At 36.3% G+C, this 23,695-nt stretch overlaps 1 protein-coding gene across 2 annotated transcripts in view; it reads left to right on the top strand.

Annotated features, from left to right (window-relative positions):
• IARS1 (isoleucyl-tRNA synthetase 1) overlaps positions 1 to 23,695 on the top strand; it is a 518,275-nt gene that overhangs the window by 56,348 nt on the left and 438,232 nt on the right. For both annotated transcript variants that reach the window (XR_010067094.1, XM_063291856.1), the window contains exons 20-29: positions 917 to 1,037; positions 2,129 to 2,220; positions 2,442 to 2,519; positions 3,678 to 3,799; positions 8,790 to 8,892; positions 9,076 to 9,159; positions 12,256 to 12,430; positions 14,095 to 14,207; positions 15,590 to 15,685; positions 18,544 to 18,720. Coding sequence is in view for 1 of the 2 variants with exons in the window: in XM_063291856.1 (XP_063147926.1) it covers positions 917 to 1,037; positions 2,129 to 2,220; positions 2,442 to 2,519; positions 3,678 to 3,799; positions 8,790 to 8,892; positions 9,076 to 9,159; positions 12,256 to 12,430; positions 14,095 to 14,207; positions 15,590 to 15,685; positions 18,544 to 18,720 (1,161 nt within the window). In the remaining variant the exon portion in view is untranslated. The remainder of the gene's footprint in view (positions 1 to 916; positions 1,038 to 2,128; positions 2,221 to 2,441; positions 2,520 to 3,677; positions 3,800 to 8,789; positions 8,893 to 9,075; positions 9,160 to 12,255; positions 12,431 to 14,094; positions 14,208 to 15,589; positions 15,686 to 18,543; positions 18,721 to 23,695) is intronic.

Here is a 23,695-nt window from a genome sequence, read left to right as displayed (position 1 = left end):
AAACTTTATCACAGATAAAGTTACACTCTCAAATATATGATATAGCCTGTGGGAAATCGATCATTTGAGGAGCTTGTAATTATACACCTCTTACGATATCTGAGATTTCAAAATCATTTTGGAGACCTTGCGATAAAAGCAGCAGACTTCAAAAAGTAGTAATGAAAATTGCTTTACTTTTTAGCAGTCACCTTTACAGGCAGATCTTCAAAGTTTTATAATTAATCAGCTATTTCTGAGGCTCCCCAGGCACTGTTCACAATACAGCAGCTCAGTTTGCCCTATTATTTTACTTTTTTTTTCTTTTGTTAAATCACTGAGCTGCATTTTGGTGCCAAAATATTGTTATCATTATAGTTGTGTTCATTGCCTAGAAAATGTATTTGTATAAGTGAGTTGCAATTATGCAATAAATAAAATAAATTATTTATGAATAAATTGTATAATGGAGGAAAGTCCAAATGACAGGTCCTTAAATGAGAACCTTGAAAGCATCTATTTCTTATGAAACTAGTTTTAAAGTCTCCAACCTTATTAACTCAGTTGCAACTAATATGATATCCTTGCCAAGCTATTTGAACTGGTGGTACCATATAGAAAGTTTCTATTCTCTTAGCATAGCATTATAGTTGTTAAGGTGAACAGGACTTTAGAATGGCATTCAAGGGAGGTCTTTTATTCTCAGAATAAACAGGATATCTGCAGTTGTTTGCATATAGGAGAACTTATCATAAGAATTTACAACTGGCTCCACATGAGTTACAAGAATTGGGAGTCATGTTTTTATTTATATTGTTGCAAACATCTGTACCAGCTTCAAACCCCTTGGCTAAGATCAAAAAAGTTCTAGTTAAGAACATTTTCCATGCAACAGACCTATAATCCTTGTTTTCTTTTTTTGTATCCATGTTCATAGAAAGATGGAAAGGAATTCCTTTACAATGAGAATACAGTTAAAGAAAGCAACAGCATCATGGATAAATGGATTATTTCCTTCACACAATCACTTATTCAGTTCTTCAAAGCTGAGATGGCAGGTATGTACATTTTCTCAATGTTCAAGCATCAAATTAGCCTTGCTGTGGTCTGCCTAGCACATCTGTGTGCATGTTGAGTCTGATTAGGCCTCAGATTATACAAGTTGGTTGAATGTTTGGTGAAATTGGTCAGCTTGTTATGCAGCTTTGGAGAAAGAAGATGAAATTTATCATGATTGTAGAGAGTTGATTTGCCGGTTACTGACACATTTTATGCATGTGTTGCTTTTAAACTACTCTTTTGCTGCCATAATAGTCACAACACAGTTCTCCTTGGCAGCTTAGCCATTGTTTTCCTCCAAATGTGCCTAGTTCAGAGGGTTGGGAAAGGAGATGATAAAATAGCTCATTTTAGTATGTGTAATTTTAGTACCTTGCTTTTATCTTTGCTTACCGAGTATATTTATTTTTAAATATTAGCTGCCTTGAGTGTTCAGTGGAAATTGAATAAATACAGTGGCAAAATAAAAAGATGAGGATAAAAGATTAGCCACCCCGGCTAAAAATAAATATCTTACACATACATTTATCACATCAGTTACAAGCAGAAAGAGGAAAGCCATCCCAAAATGCGATTTGCTGCTGAAATAATTATTTCTGCCTTTTGCTTATTCACAAATGTCTTACTGATTAAAGCTCTAACAGTGGTATGTATGTGTATGTGTATGGGTATATCCATCCCTTCATTGCAACATAGTTATGAATACAGAAAAGGCAAGTATGTTGATTTTGGCAGGAGGAGACTGTGGGGTTGATGGAAACTATGCCCTGTGGATGAAATCCCAGTGTTTTGTGGCTCCCCTGTGCTCCTGTCCAGTGTAGATTTTACTCCTATTCTTCTATTACTGGCCATAAGCAAAAATTAGCTTTGTGTATACCCATATCAACTAAGATTGTTGTTAATGCAAGTCTGAATTGGATTGGAAGTGGATTTGCAAACTTAAAAATCAAGAGATGTGCTACCATTATTTTTAAATATTTGCCACAGCATTGTTGAAGTATGAACCAAATTCTTTAACTCTTAAATCATTCTTTGAGAAAAAGACTGAAATGAAAAGAGACACTTACCACTTTTTCCCTTTAATTTCCAGCCTACAGACTGTATACAGTAGTTCCTCGACTGGTTAAGTTTGTAGACATTTTAACCAACTGGTATGTTAGAATGAATCGGAGGAGGTTAAAGGTAGGTTAATTTTTTTCCGATGTGTATATTCATGACATTTATTTATTTCAGTTACTTTTATGCTGCTTCAGTTAAAAAAATAATGAATCTAAGTGGCTTAAATGATAGTTGCTTTTGATGGAATTCATATTTTATTCAAAACTGATTGCTATTTTGCTTAAGATATATAAACAAATTAAAAATGAAAATGTCTAACTATTCTTCTGTTTCTAAATGGGTAGGGTGAGAATGGAACAGAAGACTGCATTATGGCCTTAGAAACCTTATTCAGTGTTCTCCACTCCATGTGTAGACTTATGGTGAGAATATATTATAATCTTCATTAATTCTAATATTGGCTTAAATAGAGGAGGTTGTAGCAAAAGTTGTATGATTCTGAAGGAGTACAGTTATGGTTATAAGACCAAATTGAGTTTTCTAATAATTTCAATCTTTAAAAAATGCACTCTTCCTACCTAGAGTACTAGTAAAAACTTCCCTTTGCAGTCAGGTCAACATTCAATATAGATAATTCTGAAGTTGATAATTGCATTTGCAGTATTCTTTAATGCACATGAGCCACATTTGACTCCCAGTTTGTTGTTAATGTAGACTTTTCTTAAAACTGAGTTTTATTTAAACAATACGAATGATAATAACTGAATGCAGTACTTCTACATTTCAATCTAAATAAGCTATGCTAAAAGGAAACTAAATAGTAAAGTCAAGAAAAAGGAGAAGAGAAGGTAGGTAGGTAGGGCAAAAAAAATGGTTATGTCAGAACTTAACTGGAGAGCAAGAAAAAATTGCATTCTTACTGCTAATATCCAGCAGGAGAAGCAGCAGTTGTGCAAAAGATTTCTGAAAGGGAAAGGTTGTATTGTAATTTTCTCTTCCCTTTTAGTGGGAAGGTAGCTGTATGGTATGTGTGTGTGTAAATGTGGGGTAGCCCTGGACACCAGTACTTACTACTTGTGTGGCAACTGAAGGCCTCTGCAGGAAATACTGTGGCTCTCCAACTTAATGTGGAGGTTAGAGGACCAGTCCTTCTCTAATATATCTTAGCTCATACAAAACAAAAGAAACATGCATCCTGTTCTCATTGGTTTCTCAGGATGATTGCTAATCCTGTAGAGAACCAGTTACTGTCAGGTAAGCTATACATCTTGTGTTCTCATGTTGTTCATTAGACTGCTTTATGTTACATTGAGAATTGGAGCCCAGCCACTGGATGGAAGAAAGATAATGTAATATATCTCCAGCTGTCTTACAGTTTGTGAAGGAGGAAAAGAGGTGAATATAGTACAGTTTTGATTGCTGGCAGGTCTGTCTTCTCTCCATTGTGTAAATTCTATTAGCATTTAGTGTAGAAAGAGAAAGTAGATGAGGTTCAACAACCGTCTCAGTAAAACTTATAATTGGTCAAGAACTTAGAATATGCAACATAATGACAAGATAAGACAATATTGTCATTTCAGGCACCTTATACTCCGTTTATTACCGAACTAATGTACCAGAATTTGAAGACTCTTATTGATCCGGCTTGTGTTCAGGAGAAGAATAGTGATAGCATTCACTACCTCATGCTTCCTCAAGTTAGGTGAGCACCTTTGTAATTATCAACTTGGCTTAGTGTTTAACTTGCATTCATTTTGTACTGTTGGAATTCTATGCTAAGGTTTTCTTGGCATCCAGGCTCAGATCTTTGCAGACTTCGAATTTGCATTTTCAGCAGGAGAGATGCCCTTTCTAGTATGATTATTTGTGATCCCCTCAACTAGCCCTCCCCTCCAGATAGGGAAAAAGGCAAAAATTAGGAACTGAGGCTGCAAAGAGTAATGGGTTTAATTCCACCTCCAATGGCCTCAGAATGAACCGATTGGTATCTCCAGGGATCTGGAGGGAAATCCTGGAATAAATTGAGGCAGAGGAAATTCTGTTCCAGGAAAACAGTTATCTTTGAAAGGATAGGTGAAAACAAGTTTAGCTAGAAATAGTCTGTAAGATTATTTTTAATTTTGATTGGGTGTGTTTGTCTAAACTTTTGCCTACAGTATTTATTTCCTCTGTGATTATGTGTTTTATGCAACTTGGAAACTCTTTACATCAGAGTTGCTTCTAAAGTAGAAGCAGATTGACATCCCTTTATTGTCTGTCCTGAGCCTTACATTTTTCTTTATAATTTTTCTATGGGATATCTTTTTAAGATTTAAATATTTAAAACATAAGTTGCAACATGTGATTTGACTGGGTCTATATTTTTATCTCCTTTGTCACTGATTTTTTTTTACTATTTAAAGCTAAAAGCAATTCTTATATTCTATCCTTTTTCCTTTTTTCAAATAAAGTTGATATTTTTTCATTGATTTATCTCCCAAAAGGAAGTGGGAAAAAGAGCTGATTCTTCCCCAAAAGGTAGTGAGAAGAAGGGACTCTTGGGAATATAACTTGTTTGATCCATATCTATTATATCCGGAACACACTTATTTAAGCATTCAGCTAATATTGTAGTGAACATTTTGTAATGATCAATCAATAGAGAGATTGTCTATATGACTGTAGTTTGTCCAAATCATTCCCTTCTCTATGAATCAAAGTGATATATGCTTTTTCCCATGTTTGCAGCATCGCCTTTATCGCTATGATTTAATTCATTCTTTTTGTTGGTGGTTCTAGTCATTCTTTACAGTATTTAGCTACAAACCCATTTGGGCCTGGTACTTTCCCAGGCTTAATATGTTTTATTCCTTCTCTGGTTTCTTGAACAGTGATAGGATTTCCTAATATTTGTTGATGTTGTTGTTAAATTCTTTGAGTACAGAGTCCTTGATATGTTTATTCAAACCTGTTTCATCAAAATGAGCCTTAGCATATAATTTCCTAAAAAATTGGGCAGATTCTTTGGTAATTTCAGATCTAATGTACAGCAATTTATTTCCTTTCTTTATTGTCAATATTGTCCTTCTTTCTTTTTTCTTTTCTGATATGCCAAAAATTTCCTTGGTTTCTCAGCATTTTCAAAATGATTTTGTTTGGCAAATTTTACCTTCTTTCGTAATTTTTCTATAGCGAGTACATTTAATTGTTATTTAGCTTGTTGCAATTCTTTTATCACTTGCCTTTTTGGGTTGGTCTTGTGAATATGTTCTAAGTCTCTTATTTTTCCTTCCTGTTTTAGGAAGGAACAGACAGTGCTTTCTGTCTGTTGTATTCCTTTTTCTGGTTTGCCGCAAGTTTTATAAAAAGTCCTCTTATGAAAGCTTTTCTTGTCTCTCAAATGATTGAGTTGAAAATTCCTGGTGGTCTGTTTGTTTAGAAAAAAATTAATTCATCACTGCATTTCTGTAGCATGCTTTCCTGAAGTAGCAACCTATCATTCATCTTCCATCTAAAGGGTAACTTTTCTCCAAGATACCATGTTATTAAAATTGGATTGTGATCAGCTTATGTCATAGGAAGAATCTGTACTTCTTTGATAAATGGTGTTATGGCCTTAGAGACCTAACACATATCAGTTATCCAGTTTGATTTGTGTCTTGCTGAAAAAAAAGTGTAATTGCTCCCTTTTGTATTTTATAGCTGCCATGCGTCTGTCAGTGTCAAATCACCCATATGTTGAGAGACTTCTTGTAGAAGCATCCTTTTCTTCCCTTGGGATGATTTATCTAGATTTGAATCTAATACTCCATTCATGTCTCCAATAACCGTTATTTCTTACTTCTCCACCTCTGTGAGCATTTGAAAAAATATTTTGTAAAATTGTCTTTTGTTTTTTGTAGGAGCATAAATGGAAGCTAGTGTTATGATTTTGCCGTCTTTTCTAAGTTTCAGGATTAAGAGTTTTCCTGCTTTGTCTTTAAACTGGTCCATTACTTCCCAAGTTGGTGATTTAAGATAAATTGCAATTCCATTTTTCTCAGTCTTTCCTGTGGCTAAATACTTTTGTCCTAATTTTTTCTCTTATAACAAATAGGCATGACCTATTTTTATATATAACGGCGTTCCGTGAGTCGTGCTGGCCACATGACCCGGAAGTGTCTATGACAACGCCGGCTCCAAGGCTTTGAAACGGAGATGAGCACCGCCCCCTAGAGTCGGACACGACTGGACTTTACGTCAAGGGAAACCTTTACCTTTACTATTTTTATATATGTTTTTGGAAACAAACAATATCAGCATTTTTTTTAATTTATTGAAAATCCATTTCTATTTATTTGATGAATTTAATCCATTTACATCCATTGAAATCAATGTTGTCTCCATTTCAATTTGCTGCTATATGTAATTTCCCTTCTTCTTTATCTACTATATAGATAGCAAACTAAAGACTTCCCAGGAGAAAAACAAAGATTCACATGCTCGTGACTAAGACCATTTTGGTAGCGGAACATTTCTTACCCAAGGGGTCCTGAACAGTTAATTCTTTAAGCAAGGAGGAGGCTTCTAGAATTGTCTTTATGGTTACCCTTTTAGTATCCAGGAAGACTTTCAGCATGAATGGGATTTTCCATCCGTATCTTAATTCTTTAGTTCTTTGTATGGCTGTCGGGGATGCAGATTCTTTCCTTTTTTTGGCATTCTTGGAGACACATCTTGGAATATTTGAATTTGCTTCCTCCTGTAATCACAGGTATTGCTATCTGTTGTTTTAAAATGTTAGCTCTCACTCTTTTGTGTAAAAAGCCTTCCTAGAAATCCCAAGGCTTTTTTTTTCTTTATGATTATTTTGAATTTATCCTAAAAATACAGCCTTATCTGTCTCATATGCTGGGGATATGGAGACTATGCCAGGCAAGGGTTCCCTAGAAGATAATGATGGCAGTGAGAACTACCAAGCCACTACTCCATAGACCAGGGTATGCAGACTCAGAAGCTTCTGAGAGAAGAAGTGTGAGATCTTCACCCTGTGAGCTCAGTTCTGCCACTTCAGATCCAAAATTAGATTTTTGTTAGAACCATTCTGGTTGTAAAATTTCTGTGCTGCGGAATTTTGCTGTTTTCTAAAATAACCAGAATTCTGGCTGATTTATTGGCTGAAAAGAGAGTATTATACTGTTATAGAAAACTTAACCTTGATGTAGCTTTTAAGAAATTACATGAGACAACATTTTTGAAGGCGAGAAAGGGTTAAATGATGATAAAGCAATAAGAGGTAAAGAGTTGTTCCCTTGAAAATATCATATTCTTATAAAGCATGATCCTATATAAGATCATTTGCTTCTACTTTGTTTTGTTTTCCTTTGAATATTCTGATCATGTTGTATTGTGGCTGAACCTGAATGCTTGTTTCATTAATATGGTTAGCAAAAAGGGTTTGTTTGACTTTGGCTGTCTCTCATTATTGCTTGTGCTATTTGTTTTTTCTATTTGAGAGCTTTATACCTCTGAGTCATTAATGAAGGCTGCTAAAGGAATTTCTCAAGATGATAAAAAGGATCTTTCTGAGAAGAAAAATCTCTTCTATCAGCGTTGTAGATTTTTAAAGCATAAAAATATGATTTTGGCTTCAACCCACCATGTAGCTTGTCATGAATGCCTTTGAAATATTATTGTGTAATGCATATTAGAAAGCTCTATGGTTATTTGTAGGGCTGTAAGTTAATTTGTGGAGTTCCAGTTGCCTTCTTATTTTTTTTTCAATTAATAATGCCTAAGATTATTACCATTTGTGAAAGTAATTTTAAAATAATACCGTACATTGGCTTTCTTTGTAGTTGACTTGACTTGTTTTCTATAGAGAATTTGTAATACAGTAAAGCAGGCCTTCTCTAAAGTTTATAACAATGATTGAGTCTGTATATTAGGAATGAACATCCCATTTCTCCTCATCTCCACATATAATGACTTGGCTGTAACGGAACCAGACTGACAGGTCTTAGTCACGAGCATGTGGATCTTTGTTTTTCTCCTGGGAAGTCTTTAGTTTGCTATTTATATTTTTCTGTGCTATTAGAATGGGGAATGTGTCCAATTTCTGGCAATCACTTGTTGGCTGTATATACTGGGGAATGAGTGATCTTATATTAGCATTTTTTGGTTTTATTGCTTTAATGTTTGGTCTTAATTGTTTTAATGTTACTTCTTCAGTTTCCTTGTACTGTTTTAATCCCATATCTTCATGGTTTAAATAGGTAAATAATGGTTCACTCCTGGGAGAGCACTTCTGAGGCAAGGAGACATTTCTTTCCCAGTGTGTGAAAAGGAACTCTGCAGGCAAAAAAGGAAGCCCTCTGTTTCTGGCCAGGGAGTGGCAATTCCAGGCTGTCTGATAGGAGCTGAAAAAGATTGTGCCAGCAGCAGATGAAGGCTGACACTGGATCCAAAGCTTTCTTATTGCCCCAGCAGATTCCAAATCACTAAAAAATACGCCCACCTTTGAGGTGACATAGTTTATCCCCTCTTATAGTCAATGGGAGGGTCTGTAGAATATACCCATCCATGACAGGAACGAAAAAAAGGATTAAGTTTCTGCTTACGAGTTAGCAGCCAGCAACAACTGTGGTACACTTCTACAAAAGTATGGTCCAGAGTGCTGTTTTTGGAACTCTGCATGTATTAAGTAAACATATTTGTTTGCTCTCTCAATTTAGAGAAGACCTGATCGACAAAAATATAGAAAGTGCTGTTTCTCGAATGCAGTCTGTTATCGAGCTGGGACGGGTAATCAGAGATAGGAAAACCATTCCAGTAAAGGTAGGATGTTCTTTATTTTCTTTTACATAAATCTTCTATAAGTGTTTATTGACTTTGTCTGAGAAACACAGAAATAAATTAAGAAAGTAGACTATAAGGGAATACATTAAATAGACAAAATGGCATTTTGCAGTGCTCCTCAGTTTTCTTCTTTGGGTCTGATGTTCTTGAATTTGATTTTAGTATCCATTAAAAGAAGTGGTGATTATCCATCAGGATTCTCAGGCACTGGAAGATATCAGGTCCTTGGAAAAGTACATACTTGAGGTAAGATGAACAAGTGTATCAAAAACTCTCTTTTGTATTCAAATGGTTTGCCAAATCAAGCAGCACAAGAGGTCATAATGATAGTTCACATGCAAAAAATAGCAATAGTATTGTAGTTATTCAGCCACTATTAAATGCTTTGTATGTATTGCATAAAATGCTAAAAGTCCAGCTTTAAATAGATGCATGATAATTAAAGAATGATCTAAATGTATGCAGCAAATCCAACATGACAATTTTTATCTGTTGAAAGGATTGCTGGATCAAAGGAGGAATGGGTCGCATAAGATTCTATCCCTTCACAAACTTAATTAATCAACTGAAACCTAACTTTGTCTAGATTAACACAGATGGTAAGAAACAGGGCAAATATTTTAGGAGTGTCTTGCAAATCTTGATTGAGGAGCAATTAACAATGTTGGCTGACACTTAGTATAACTTAAACCCAACTTAGAATTTCCCTCTCCAAAGACAATGGATTAAAAACAATCCTATTTCTAGTTATAATAGAATAACATGTCTCATGGGAAGAGCCATTGTCTATAACAGTATTGTTGAAAGACATAACTATCTGCTAATTTTCTGTCAGTTCAGGTTTAAGATTCTGGTATCATCTACGAAGCCCTAAATGGTTTGAAACAACAATACCTGAGATAACTCCTTTTCCCAAATAATCAGCCTGACTGTTCTGATCTTCATCAAAGGTCCTGGTGGTTATACCATATGCTGTAGTTCTTAATTTGACATTGATCAGGAAGAGGGCCTTTTCAGTTATACCACTTATCCTCTAAAATGTTCTTCCCCTCAAAACACATATGCACTGATTTTAGTAGTCCTTAGGTCCATAATAAAAACATTCTTATCCATGGTGACGTTTGAGATGGTGCTAGCAAATAAATTATGGTCATTATATTATATTTTATGGTATTTTATGGTATATTATCTATGTTAATTATTGTATTTAATTGTTTTTGAATGAATTTTTAATACTGTACAATTGCTGGAGATGCTCTAATGAATAGGCAGTATATACAGTGGTGCTTAAAAGTTTGTGAACCCTTTTGAATGTTCAGTATTTCTTTATAAATACGACCTAAAATATGATCTGTTTTCCACACAAGTCCTAAAACTAGATAAAGAGAACCCAATTAAACAAATGAGTCCAAAGCATGATATTTGTTCATTTATTTATTGAGGAAAATGAAAAAAGATACTATGCTATAAAAACATATCTTGTACTAATTGGAAATATAGCAGGCTACAGCTGTTATCCCTGTAGGTGTATAATAGAGTACAAGGATTAAGCTAGCAAGCCAAAATAAATTCTGCAGTTGATATATTATGTATGATAACAACACATATACCTTGACCTCACTTTTTTCAGAATTACATATTTATTAAAGGAAGGCTGGTAGCACCATTTCAGACCAACAGTATGTAAATGAAAGACAAATTCGTTAGACTGAAAAGATGCTTCCAGATTCCTTTTGATTTTTGGCTACCACAGATTAACATGGCTCTTCTCCTACAATATTATGAGGCTTGTGCATGCTTTGAAAATAATTTGAACGAGTGGTTTGGGGTTTGCATGAGCAAAAGACCTCTTTGGTTTTCATGAAGGGAGCCTCTCTTTTTTCACACTTCTGCAGGAGTTGCATTCATGTCAATGAATAGACTCCTAAGAGAAGCTACACCTTTTCTCTGGCTTACTTCTGAAAAAACAGAGGCTGCCTTAATGAAGAGAAGGGATGTACTGTGCTTATGCAGTGTCTCAGGCATTTCTTCCAAATCATTTTTGAAGCATGGATGGCCCTAAGATGTATAAATACAGATCATGAACATTTTCTGTTTCAGAATATTACAATATAGATTTCAGAAGTCCTGCAGAGATTTAAAGGGATACATTAGCTATATGTGTTGTTCAGTTTTATTTTTCAGACAATGCTTTCATGTTCTTTCTATACCCTTTCATTTAAGGACTTTTAGTTTGGTGGTATATAACTTAAAGGAGAAATGCCATTTCCCTTGGGAATCTAAACTACAATGTGTATATCCCTTTGAATTATGTCTGATGGGAATGTAAGATGAGCTATGTATTTGTTGCCCATTGATATGCTTTTCATTCTAAGTTCAGTTTTACTTTCATAATTGACTAAAGTGTAAATGAAGGAAAAATAGTATGTGGAATCTCCTATCCAAGAAATAAATGAGATGGGAAAAAACACCAACAATGTTTTGTGGTTTAAGCTAAGCATTGTCCCAAACGTTTGCTTGTGAACTGATGTTCCATTTTGGAAAGAAAGCCAGTTGGGGCCTTTATCTATTTAGAAATTGGAATTTAGTCTGCCAGACAGAGTGACCCTTTGGGTGGTTTTGTGTATCAGATTCTTTAAGCTCATAAAAGTCATAGACTCGCTATAATATTGTTTATACATTTGCTTGGTCAGACAGAAGATCTCACAGACTTTTCTAAGAGCAGCAGCATTATAGCAGAACTATGATAGAGCAACTTTGGGATGCAAAATAAGAAATGCAGTATATTTCAACAGACCAGCTCCATTTGTAATTGCATGCATCACATCCATTTCACTAGGCTGAATTAAGTTATATTATAATGTATATAAATAAATATTATATATAATTAATTACATCTTAGTTATAGAAGACTCAATTATTAAAGCAACTAATTACTTTCTACATGATAGTTGCCTTTCTAAAGTGACTAGAGATTGTTCAAGTAGAAAAAGGGAGGCCTACCTAGCCTAACAGAGGGATGAATAGGATATGGTAAGGCTGATTCTAGGGGTTATGTGGACCAGGAAGTTTGGGAGGAGGAACACATCAGAATGTTTGGATAATATTTTGGTGAAAGTAGTTCTTATATTGAATAGATTGAGACTTCCTTTCCTTCCTTAAATATAATCACACAGTCTTAGAATTACGCATACACAAATCAATGTAGTAGACGGTTGTTTGATATTCCTTTGTTGTCTTTTCTATCTAATATTTGTTGCACTTGGCAAATCATAATAGTTTATTTTTTCTTTGTTCTTTTTATTTTCTTGGGGTGTGTGTGCATGTATTTTAAATATGAAGGAACTTAATGTCCGCAAAGTGACTTTATCAACTGATAAAGATAAGTATGGAATCCGTTTGAGAGCAGAACCTGATCACATGGTGCTTGGGAAGCGACTTAAAGGTGCCTTTAAATCTGTAATGGCTGCTATCAAAGAATTGCCAAGTGAGCTGTTGGAAGTATTTCAGAAGACAGGTTGGTAACCATTCAGCATTGTTATAAAATTGTGATGTGGCTGACATTAGAAGTAGAAGAATGTTCATGTTTGGATTGCAAACCAACCCATTTAGCTTCTTGAATATATTATAACCTACTAATAGACTGCGGGTATTTAAAAGCTATTTCTTCCTATGTCAGAACTTGGCTGTTCTCCCAGGCTTTGAAGTGGGGCACTTGTGGAGCCCCTGTCATTTGTGTTTTATGTTATAGGGAGTATGTTTGTAAACCAGCCAGAGTCATTCTGGAGTCAGGCAGCCTCTAAATCAATCAGTCAGTCAGTCAGTCAGTCAGTCAGTCAGTCAGTCAATGCCAAGTGTTTATAGATTATAAATGTATTGGAAAATAAGTGCAAAGAGAGAAATAGTTAAATTAATCATTGAAAATCAGAAAATGTCAGGATTATCTAAGTTGTCAGAAGTAGAATTTGTTTTTTACATTTTTTTTGCACTTTTGTAAAAATACTTTTTTCCAACTTTATTATTGTTTTATATGATGCACAATTTCAGGATGTGATATCGTTAATTAAGCTCAGTTCCCGGTAACTGCATGGATAAATGCTTCATATCCTGTCCCTTATAGTAATTTGTAGTTCTTTCATTCCCATTAACTCTATTCACCTTATCCAGCACCTTCTCTTTCTTCTATTTCCATCAACCTTGCCAAGCAAAATAATCTTTTCTGGTTAAAAACGTGGAATACTTTGCTTTAAATGCAAAGCTAAAGTGCTAGAGATAGTATTTATTGAACATTATAGCTTCTTTGGTCTTGCCTTGGAATCAATACAATGAATTTCAATTTTTAATTTTGTCATATTTCAAGTTAAGTATCAACATCCTCAAAGATAGCATGACAGAGCCAAGATCCTCTCATGTCTTTCTGGATTTTGGAGATCACCATCCAAGCTTGAGACCATTTTGGAGCATGCCTACTATCACAGGCACTATTGGCCTTTCCCTTTCCCTACAAAAAAATACTTAATGAATGTGGCAGGAATTGTCTTATGTAAAGCATCAGGCTGGAGAGGCTGTGCAAATGTACTCAGTAGCATCCAGGATACCAAAAACCATAGGATCCCTTTTTTGGATCTCAGGCTCTCCAAACAAATCTATCCAAGTCTCAGGATCTCAGCAAATATATGTGCATAAATTTGCTATCCCTGACTGCTAAAACAGAAGTGGTTAGGGTTCTTAATTTTAAAAAATGGATGGAGAGAGCTGGCAAATTGTTAGTACTTTTAACGAACAAAATTCTAAAAGAAGAAATGCACAAAATAGAAAACATAGGAGTGCAAAAGCATGCTAAGTTAAGCAGGCGTTATTGAAAAGAACTTAGGAGTAATGGGATAAGTTTGCCTCATAAATGTAAGCTTAAATGCAAACATATACCTAATATTCTGGGTTTGGAAATTAATGTAATTGATTTTCCAGTAGTCTGAATGCGGTCTGTCTAACCATGAATAAAACGAAGTATTTGGATGAAAAAGGTAAAAAATTTATTAGAGAAACACAAGGAAGTCAGAGAGACATATTGATATGTATGTTTATCTTTCAAATGAAAGAGAGAACAATTAAAGATTATTCTGAAACTGAAACACCATGTTTTAACATATAATATAGAATTCTCTTGTTTAAATGAATTAGGCACAATTGATGTAGATGGGCATGAACTGCATGAGGAAGATCTCCGTCTGATGTATACCTTTGACCAGACTGGAAGAGGATATGCCCAGTTTGAAGCGCATTCTGATTCTCAGGTATTGAATATAAAAGATGGTGAATCCACATACTCATTTTGTTAACACCAGTTCTTGCAATTTATTGTCTCTTAAGTTGCAGTGTAGCATCCGTTTCGGAATAGTTGACTTGGAGCAGGCAACTTCCATATCACATTGTATGGATTCTTGATTATATTGTTATTTTAATAGCAGTTGCAGGAATACAAAAATGAGGCTCATCCCATGTAGTTCTAAGGTGGAGAGGAAGACTACTGCTGGAAAATGATTAAAACTAAGAAAAAATTTATATCAAACTTTTTTCTTTTGGAACAACAATATGATGGGGGAGGGTGCAGAAGTCCTTTTGTCCAAGAAGCAGTCTGCACAGACAAGTGTTGTGCTCCATATTTGTGAGGCATGCAGTCTCTACAGTTTTTATTAGTCTTGTGCCACTGTTACTACCAATGTTATAGTGAAAAGAAATGTCTAGGTAGCATACACTTACCTGTCCTGCTCCACTGGGGAAAAATGGGTGCTACTACAGTGTTGTAATAAGGTCAAAATAATGAAATTAAAAATCCAAATGGTTAATTCAGTTGTGAAAGAAAGTTCCTAGGGCAAGTACTAAAGACAGGGGAAGACGGAGAGAAACAAATAGAGAATAAAATACAGCAAGAAATAGGTTCAGAAATAAAACATGTTAAAGCCACCATTCCAACTTTTAAAAGTGAAATATAAAGCAATATCATAGCTTGACATCAAACAGATGTCAGGTGGGCTTCCTTGATGGGCATTCTATGACTGTAAAGCCACAAATGAGAGCTCTGTCTTGAAGCAGTCCTCCTAACTTCATTTGGCAGAGGTATCAGAAGATGATCCTGGAAGTGTATAGGAAGTATGTAACAGAAGTATGTCTTTTGGTCAGGGAGGGACACATTTTTGGGGCTTTTCCTTTGATTGCATGTTGGGGATCTCACTCCAAAATGTAAGTAGAAAAATCTTTTAGATGCTCTGCTCTTTAGTACCATCATTTTGAACTGGGTCCAGCAACAAAGTGGAAACCAGTGTAACTGATGAAACACTGGCATAACATGATTCTTTTAACTAGCCCAAACCTGGTAGCTGTATTTTAACCCAAAAGAGAAGGAGTCTTTAAATTTTTAAAAAAAATTTCAAAGGTACTACATAGTACTGAACATGGGCAAAACTAGCCATTTTCCTTGGGACCGTATCAGTCCAGGCATTTTCCAGAAGTGATCTAGAGGAGAGTCTGATTTTGCTGGAGTTGTTTTAGAGAGCAATAAAGAGTAAATAATGAATAACTTGTATAATTAGCTATAATTTATTAAAACTCCATCTTTTAATAATAGTAACCTAGATATAAATGTTGAGTTTTGTTCATTTTTTTGCTTTATCACCAGGTTTTAGTTCTCCTAGATGTTACTCCTGATCAGTCTATGGTTGATGAAGGTGTTGCACGTGAAGTAATAAATCGCATCCAAAAACTTCGAAAAAAGGTAAATAAATCTGGGGAGGATAGCAGGTAAAGAAGCTTCTCTTAAAAAATGCCCGTGGGGTCGTATATATATATTTATTGATTTATTGATTTATTGATTTTGTCCCCACCCATCTCCTCCCATCAGGGGACTCTAGGGGGGTTACAATAATTGATTAAAACAACAACCATACAATAAAAATAGAATATACAAATATAAAATTACTCTAATAAATAAATATAAATAAGAGAAAAAAGTAAAAAAGTCCAAGTGGCAGGAGAATCTAAAACAGTCCATATGTGGGAGGAGTGGTCTATAGCAGCCATCCCCATGTAGATCAATTCCCCTCTCCTCCCCAAGCAAGGTGGCAGAGCCAGGTCTTCAGACTCCTCGGGAAGGCCAGGAGCAATGGGGCCAGTCTCACCTCTGGGAGCAGCATGTTCCACAGGGTGGGAGCTACTGCAGAGAAGGCCTGCTTCCTGGACCTGCCAAATGGAATTCTCTTACCAACAGGATCCGCAGCATGCCCTCTCTGCACAATCAGGTGGGACGGGCTGATGTAATGGGGAAGAGGTGGTCCCTCAGGTAACCTGGCCCCATGCCATGTAGGGCTTTAAAGGTGATAACCAACACCTTGAATTGGACCCGGAAGCAGACTGGTACCTAGTACAAGTCTTGATCATGTCCCTATATGACTTTGTTTCATATTCTCCCTTCGTTTTCTCCAGTTTTAACATTCCCACTTACTTCAGTGTTTCTTCAAAGGACCTAGTTTCTGATTGCTCTTATCTGAACTGATCCAATTTGCCTGAATCCTTCTCTAAATAGGATTGGACAATACTCTTAGTGAGGGCCGATCGGTGCAGAATAAATGCCACTCTTATGTCCTGTGCTTTGGAAGTTATACTGATATGAAAACTTTGTCGGTAATCCAAAAAAATACCCAAAGCTTGTGCATTCTGGAAGAAATGGTTATTTGTATTGCTTTCTTTCTCTCTTGCCCTTTGGAGCATCATCCCCCTGGAGAGCAGATTTGTCCCAACCCTGTTGGCCTTTTGTAAAGCCTTAAAGACTTGGTCCCAACACCAGGCCTGTGGGACAGGAGGTTGGACTGAATCAGTCCATTGGCTATGCTAATTGTGATTGATGGGTCTGTTTTTACCCCAGCTGCTGTTTTATGTGTGTTGTTTTGATTTCTGCTTTCTTTTTCTTCCATATTTTAACACTGTTAGCTACCCAGAGTCCTGAACATGAGATGGGTAGTCATATAAATTGAAATAATAAATAAGACACCCTTTCCTAAATCTTTTCCTGAACATTTATTTGGCACAAATTGTTTTTTGGGATACATATCAAAAGCTATTTGCATACATAGATTGATTTATACTAATCTTAGCCTTTATTTTAAATCAGGAGTGATTTTTTAATAAAAATGCAGCAAATAATAGTACATTTGAGGAGCACCAGATGAACTAGAACTCCCAGCAGCCTGAACCACTGGCCATTGGGAATTTAAGTTTAGCACCTTCTGGAGGGCTAGAGGTTGCCTACCCTGATTTTGATTGTAATCCTGTATGTAGCAACTGTTCTTAAGTAAATTTGGCAATACTTAGGGAGTTACTCAGACCAAAAGTATTAACAAGCATTAATATATAAAACGTAAATTATCTGAGTGATTAGTTAATGTTTGGAATTTTTGAGATTCCCAAAGCCAATTAAAAAATAACTGAATTTGAATGATAAAATATAAATAACATACTATCTGCCACAAATTACTACAGACGGAATTGAATTTCTCTGCCGTAAGCACTGAAACAAAGGCTTGATCCTTTCTGTGTCATGGCATGAGTGTCTGCTTAAATGCATAAATGCTGTTCACAGCTGAAGGTACTGCGCGCAACTGTGTTTGATATTACTTGTGTCTGAATCAAAAAGTAACATGTAAATCATGTTAAAGATTAGAAAGATTGGGTTAAAGGAATATTACCTAGCATAGTTTGGTCCAGATATCCTGCTTTGCTGATTAATGTTGCTTATGATCAAGCCAGCCACCTTGAAATTAACTGGGAAGATCACTGGTAAAGTAAATGTTGAAGGAACATTACACAGAAAATACTTCCTTAAATTTCAGAAGCTGCAGTTTGCTAATCATCTTCTATAATAATGACCCTATACAGTATGTTGCTTGTTCCCTTGTAAAAACATACATATTGTTGCTAAATCAGCTGTAATACTGGAAGAAATCAAATCATTAGGTCAGTTATAACAACAGCATGGCTATGAAGGGAGAGAAGAAGTAAATACTTTAAATTTGGGTTGAAAGGAAATATCTTTGTGCTTGGTGGGGTGGGAGCGCATCATGGAGAACAGATGGTGGTAAAAGGAGAGAATAGAACAGAGAAGAAAAATTGAACATGACATAGGTAATTGTGCATGAAGGTGACTTCTCTCATTGTTTTAAGATGACAATCTCTATAAATAAGAGTAACCTCTACACACAAATAAGTATAACACATCCAAATAAGTTTCATTAATTTTGTTAATGAAACAAAATGACTTGAATCTTAAATTTGTTTATCAACCACTTAATTTCATGAAATGTTTTTTCCTGTGAAGGCCAATAGTACATGGCAAAACATTTATTTTTATTTTATCTAGTAAAGCATGAGTGGGTTATGTGCATAGGGAGGCATGATTAGAAAGAAAACTTGTGTCAGTTTATGCATTTAGATATTTTTCTTTGTAAATCACACAGACACAGTTTTGTTGGACTACTTTTAATACATTAATATCTTCTGTTAATAGCGACAGAGAATTTATTACAAAAATTAGCTATGAGATAATATTTGATACTCAAAATGTTGCTGGTTTTATTTCAGCGTAACCTTGTTCCTACAGATGAGATTACAATATATTATCAGGCATCTCCAGAAGGTGATTATCTTGATACTGTTATTAAGGAGCATACAGACTTCATTTTTGCCACAATAAAAGCTGCTTTGAAGCCATATCCAGTGCCTCTCTCAGAAGAAGTGCTTATTCGAGAAAAAACCCAGGTAAGTACAAATATAAACCCCTTGCTTATGATCTAAATAACACACTGCTCATATTAAATGTTTGTTCAATTAGACTGTATTCATATTGAATAACAAACGTTAAGTTCAAAAAGTCAGTGAATCTGAGTTCTTTCAAAATCAAGTTACATGGCTACAATTGTAGAAACCTGTTTGAAAAGAGCATGAGATATTCAGCTACAATAACTAGTAATATTTACAATAAAAATGTATGTTAAATCAAATATATTCCCATGTGAATTTTAGTTTTAGGCCTTGACATGCTGGTCTTATACTATATGAATTCAGACTTTTCTAAATGTCTTCATTTTGGTAGATTTGGTGTTGTTACCAGCCAGACTGAATGTTATACATGCATTAGAATTGCGGGGCATAAATACAATTATTCTTGTGACAAGTTTAGATTCATAACAGTCTAAAGAACTGTTAGAAGATAAATAATTCAATAATGGTTTCTTTTTTCCCCCAAAATGCTTTTAAATAGTTTGCCCACTTTTGAAATGAGTCTATCAAGTGGTAGGCTGACTTTTAAAATAGGATTTGACAACCATTTCTAAAGTTCTCATTAATAGGCCTTTATGTCTAGATATCAGTTAATTTGAATTTACTACATTCCGCCTGAAACTGTGTATAAAGATGAAGGTATGATAAAATTCCACCGGGCAGAGAAGAGAATGGAAACTGATTAGAAGCTCAGAAGACAGAAAGAAATCCTTGGGGAAAATACAAGATTGTGGAACAGTTGGTGGAAGGATCTAGTTCCTAAAAAGATGGATAAAGCCTTGCAAATCACAGTAGATCACAGTAGATCAGTACTCCTTCCTTTCCTCTTCCATATAGCCTAGCCCCCATCTTGTCTGTGGTTTCCCTATCTCTGTCCAGTGATGACATGCCTCATGGGCATGCTGTTTGTGCTGCAATCGCTTTCAAAGTGTGGTATAGCTAGACCACCTGACACTGCCCAAACACAGAATATCCAGCCTGCCTACCTTATATTGCACTGCCATGGATGCTCAAGGGCCTGAAACACCTGTGCCCTGAACATGTATGTTTTAAGTTTGGGTGTAGAGTAAATGCATGTGTCTCAGAATCTCAACTGAGCACAGGTCATCCTAAAATACTTACTGTATTCATAGGATAGCCTGTGCATGGAATGTTTTGCCAATCGTCACAGAATATGTCCATTTTAAAGGTTGCACTGGTTGGCTTTCTATAATTCTGGGGACTGAAGTTCCAATATATCGTGAAGGATCAGATTATGGAAAGCTAATATGTCGTTAAAATGAGGAGAAATTGAAAGTTGTTGGGTATGAATAAGATTATAGAGTTCAAGTCCAAGACCAAACAACAGACATATACACCATACATATAAGCCAGACAGTAATTTACATTAAGTGGGAATTAGCTTCTAAGAATCATTGCTAATGACAGATATTTTGCCACTGTCTATGAATAAGATTTGCATTAATTTTATAGGGAATGTTGATTAATGCTTGGTATGGTAGGACAATCTGAGGAAGTACATTCTACATTAATTTAATAGTTTAGATACAGATGGTTGACCTAAATGAGATAAATGAGTTTATCAGAGTAGTCAAAAGTTCACCTTAATAACTTCTACTTTATCAAAGTAGTCAAAAAGTTTACCATAAACTATGACCACCTACTAGAGAAGAAAATGATATAGCAGGAACATGAGTGTCATATCTGACGTCTCTCCATGCCAGTTTTGTTACCAGGAAGGTTGTATGATAAATATTTGCCTGACTGGTAACCTTCCACTTGGTCATTAATGTTAAGTTTTTGCCAGTAGCCATAAGAACAAGCAGTAGTTAAGAATAAAAACAAGAAGTTGCATTAACATCATCTTAGTTTTTCATTTTTATCTACTATTATTTGTTGTTTTTACTTGTTTATAGCTACAATTTCGCATATTCTTTGTCAGCTTTCAGGTGGTTGATGATTAAAACAATTGTCCTCTGGGGGTCATTATGGGAGATTCAGAAAGAAAATGCATTGTATTTGAACAACATGCTAAATCCTAGTTAACTAAACCATAATTTATTGAATTAATTCAATTGTCTGCATTCACACAACACGTTTGTGTTGTGTGAATGCAGACAATTTATTCGTTTATTCGTTTAGTCGCTTCCGACTCTTCGTGACTTCATGGACCAGCCCACGCCAGAGCTTCCTGTCGGTCGTCAACACCCCCAGCTCCCCCAGGGACATGTCCGTTACCTCTAGAATATCATCCATCCATCTTGCCCTTGGTCGGCCCCTCTTCCTTTTGCCTTCCACTCTCCCTAGCATCAGCATCTTCTCCAGGCTGTCCTGTCTTCTCATTATGTGGCCAAAGTATTTCAGTTTTGCCTTTAATACCATTCCCTCAAGTGAGCAGTCTGGCTTGATTTCCTGGAGGATGGACTGGTTTGATCTTCTTGCAGTCCAAGGCACTCTCAGAATTTTCCTCCAACACCACAGTTCAAAAGCATCTATCTTCCTTCTCTCAGCCTTCCTTATGGTCCAGCTCTCGCAGCCATATGTTACTATGGGGAACACCATTGCTTTAACTATGCGGACCTTTGTTGTCAGTGTGAGGACTCTGCTCTTAACTACTTTATCGAGATTTGTCATTGCTCTTCTCCCAAGGATTAAGCGTCTTCTGATTTCCTGACTGCAGTCAGCATCTGCAGTGATCTTTGCACCTAGCAATACAAAGTCTTTCACTGCCTCTACGTTTTCTCCCTCTATTTGCCAGTTATCAATCAAGCTGGTTGCCATAATCTTGGTGTTTTTGAGGTTTAGCTGCAAGCCAGCTTTAGCACTTTCTTCTTTCACCTTCATCATAAGGCTCCTCAGTTCCTCTTCGCTTTCAGCCATCAAAATGGTATCATCTGCATATCTGAGATTGTTAATGTTTCTTCCAGAGATTTTAACTCTAGCCTTGGATTCGTCAAGCCCAGCTTGTCGCATGATGTGTTCTGCATACAAGTTGAATAGGTAGGGTGAGAGTATACAGCCCAGCCGTACTCCTTTCCCAATCTTAAACCAGTCCGTTGTTCCGTGGTCTGTTCTTACTGTTGCTACTTGGTCGTTATACAGATTCTTCAGGAGGCAGACAAGATGACTTGGTATCCCCATACCACTAAGAACTTGCCACAATTTGTTCTGGTCCACACAGTCAAAGGCTTTAGAATAGTCAATAAAACAGAAATAGATGTTTTTCTGAAACTCCCTGGCTTTTTCCACTATCCATCGGATATTGGCAATTTGGTCCCTAGTTCCTCTGCCTTTTCTAAACCCAGCTTGTACATCTGGCAATTCTTGTTCCATGAACTGCTGAAGTCTACCTTGCAGGATCTTGAGCATTACCTTACTGGCATGTGAAATGAGTGCCACTGTTCGACAGTTTGAACATTCTTTAGTGTTTCCCTTTTTTGGTATGGGGATATAAGTTGATTTTTTCCAATCTGATGGCCATTCTTGTGTTTTCCAAATTTGCTGGCATATAGCATGCATAATCTTGACAGCATCATCTTGCAAGATTTTGAACAGTTCAGCTGGGATGCCGTCGTCTCCTGCTGCCTTGTTATTAGCAATGCTTCTTAAGGCCCATTCAACCTCACTCTTCAGGATGTCTGGCTCTAGCTCACTGACCACACCGTCAAAGCTATCCCCAATATTGTTATCCTTCCTATACTTCCTATACTGGTCCTCTGTATAGTGTTGCCACCTTTTCTTGATCTCTTCTTCTTCTGTTAGGTCCTTGCCATCTTTGTTTTTGATCATGCCCATTTTTGCCTGGAATTTACCTCCAGTGTTTCTAATTTTGTGGAAGAGGTCTCTTGTCCTTCCTGTCCTATTGTCTTCTTCCACTTCCGCGCATTGCTTGTTTAAAAATAATTCCTTATCTCTTCTGGCTAACCTCTGGAATTTTGCATTTAATTGGGCATATCTCCCCCTATCACTGTTGCCTCTTGCTTTCCTTCTTTCTTGGGCTACTTCTAGTGTCTCAGCAGGCAGCCATTTTGCCTTCTTGGTTTTCTTTGGGATGTATTTTGTTGCCGCCTCCTGAACAATGTTGCGAACTTCTGTCCAGAGTTCTTCCGGGACCCTATCTACTAAGTCCAGTCCCTTAAATCGATTCTTCACCTCCACTGCATATTCCTTAGGAATATTAGTGAGCTCATCTAGCTGATCTGTGGTTCTTCCCTAATCTCTTTAGTCTGATCCTAAATTGTGCAAGAAGAAGTTCGTGATCTGAACTACAGTCAGCTCCAGGTCTTGTTTTTACTGACTGTACAGATGTCCGCCACCTTTGGCTGCAAAGGATGTAGTCTATCTGATTTCGGTGTTTTCCATCTGGTGAAGTCCATGTATAAAGCCCTCTCTTAGGTTGTTGGAAGAGAGTGTTTGTTATGCAGAGTGAGTTGTCTTGGCAAAATTCTATCAGCCTATGTCCTGCTTCGTTTTGTTCTCCCAGGCCATACTTACCTGTAATTCCAGGTGTCATTTGACTGCCCACCTTAGCATTCCAGTCTCCCGTGATGAAAATAACATCTCTTTTAGGCGTGTTGTCCAGTAGGTGCTGCAGATCCTCATAGAACTGCTCTACTTCAGCTTCTTCAGCATTTGTGGTTGGGGCGTATATTTGGACCACTGTGATGTTAGATGGCTTGCCCTGAATTTGAATTGAGATCATTCTGTCATTTTTTGGATTGTGTCCAAGCACTGCTTTAGCCACTTTACTATTAATTATGAAGGCTACTCCATTTCTTCTGTGGTCCTCTTGTCCACAGTAGTAGATCTGGTGGTCATTTGATGTGAAGTGGCCCATCCCAGTCCATTTCAGTTCACTGACGCCCAAAATGTCTATCTTTAATCTTGACATCTCACCAATAACCACATCCAATTTGCCCTGGCTCATAGATCTTACATGCCAGGTTCCAATGGT

This window comes from Candoia aspera, chromosome 2, assembly GCF_035149785.1.
Source record: "Candoia aspera isolate rCanAsp1 chromosome 2, rCanAsp1.hap2, whole genome shotgun sequence".
Classification (NCBI taxonomy): Eukaryota; Metazoa; Chordata; class Lepidosauria; order Squamata; family Boidae; genus Candoia; species Candoia aspera.
Note: the sequence above shows the minus strand (reverse complement) of the source record. Positions and strands in the feature narration are given on the sequence as shown.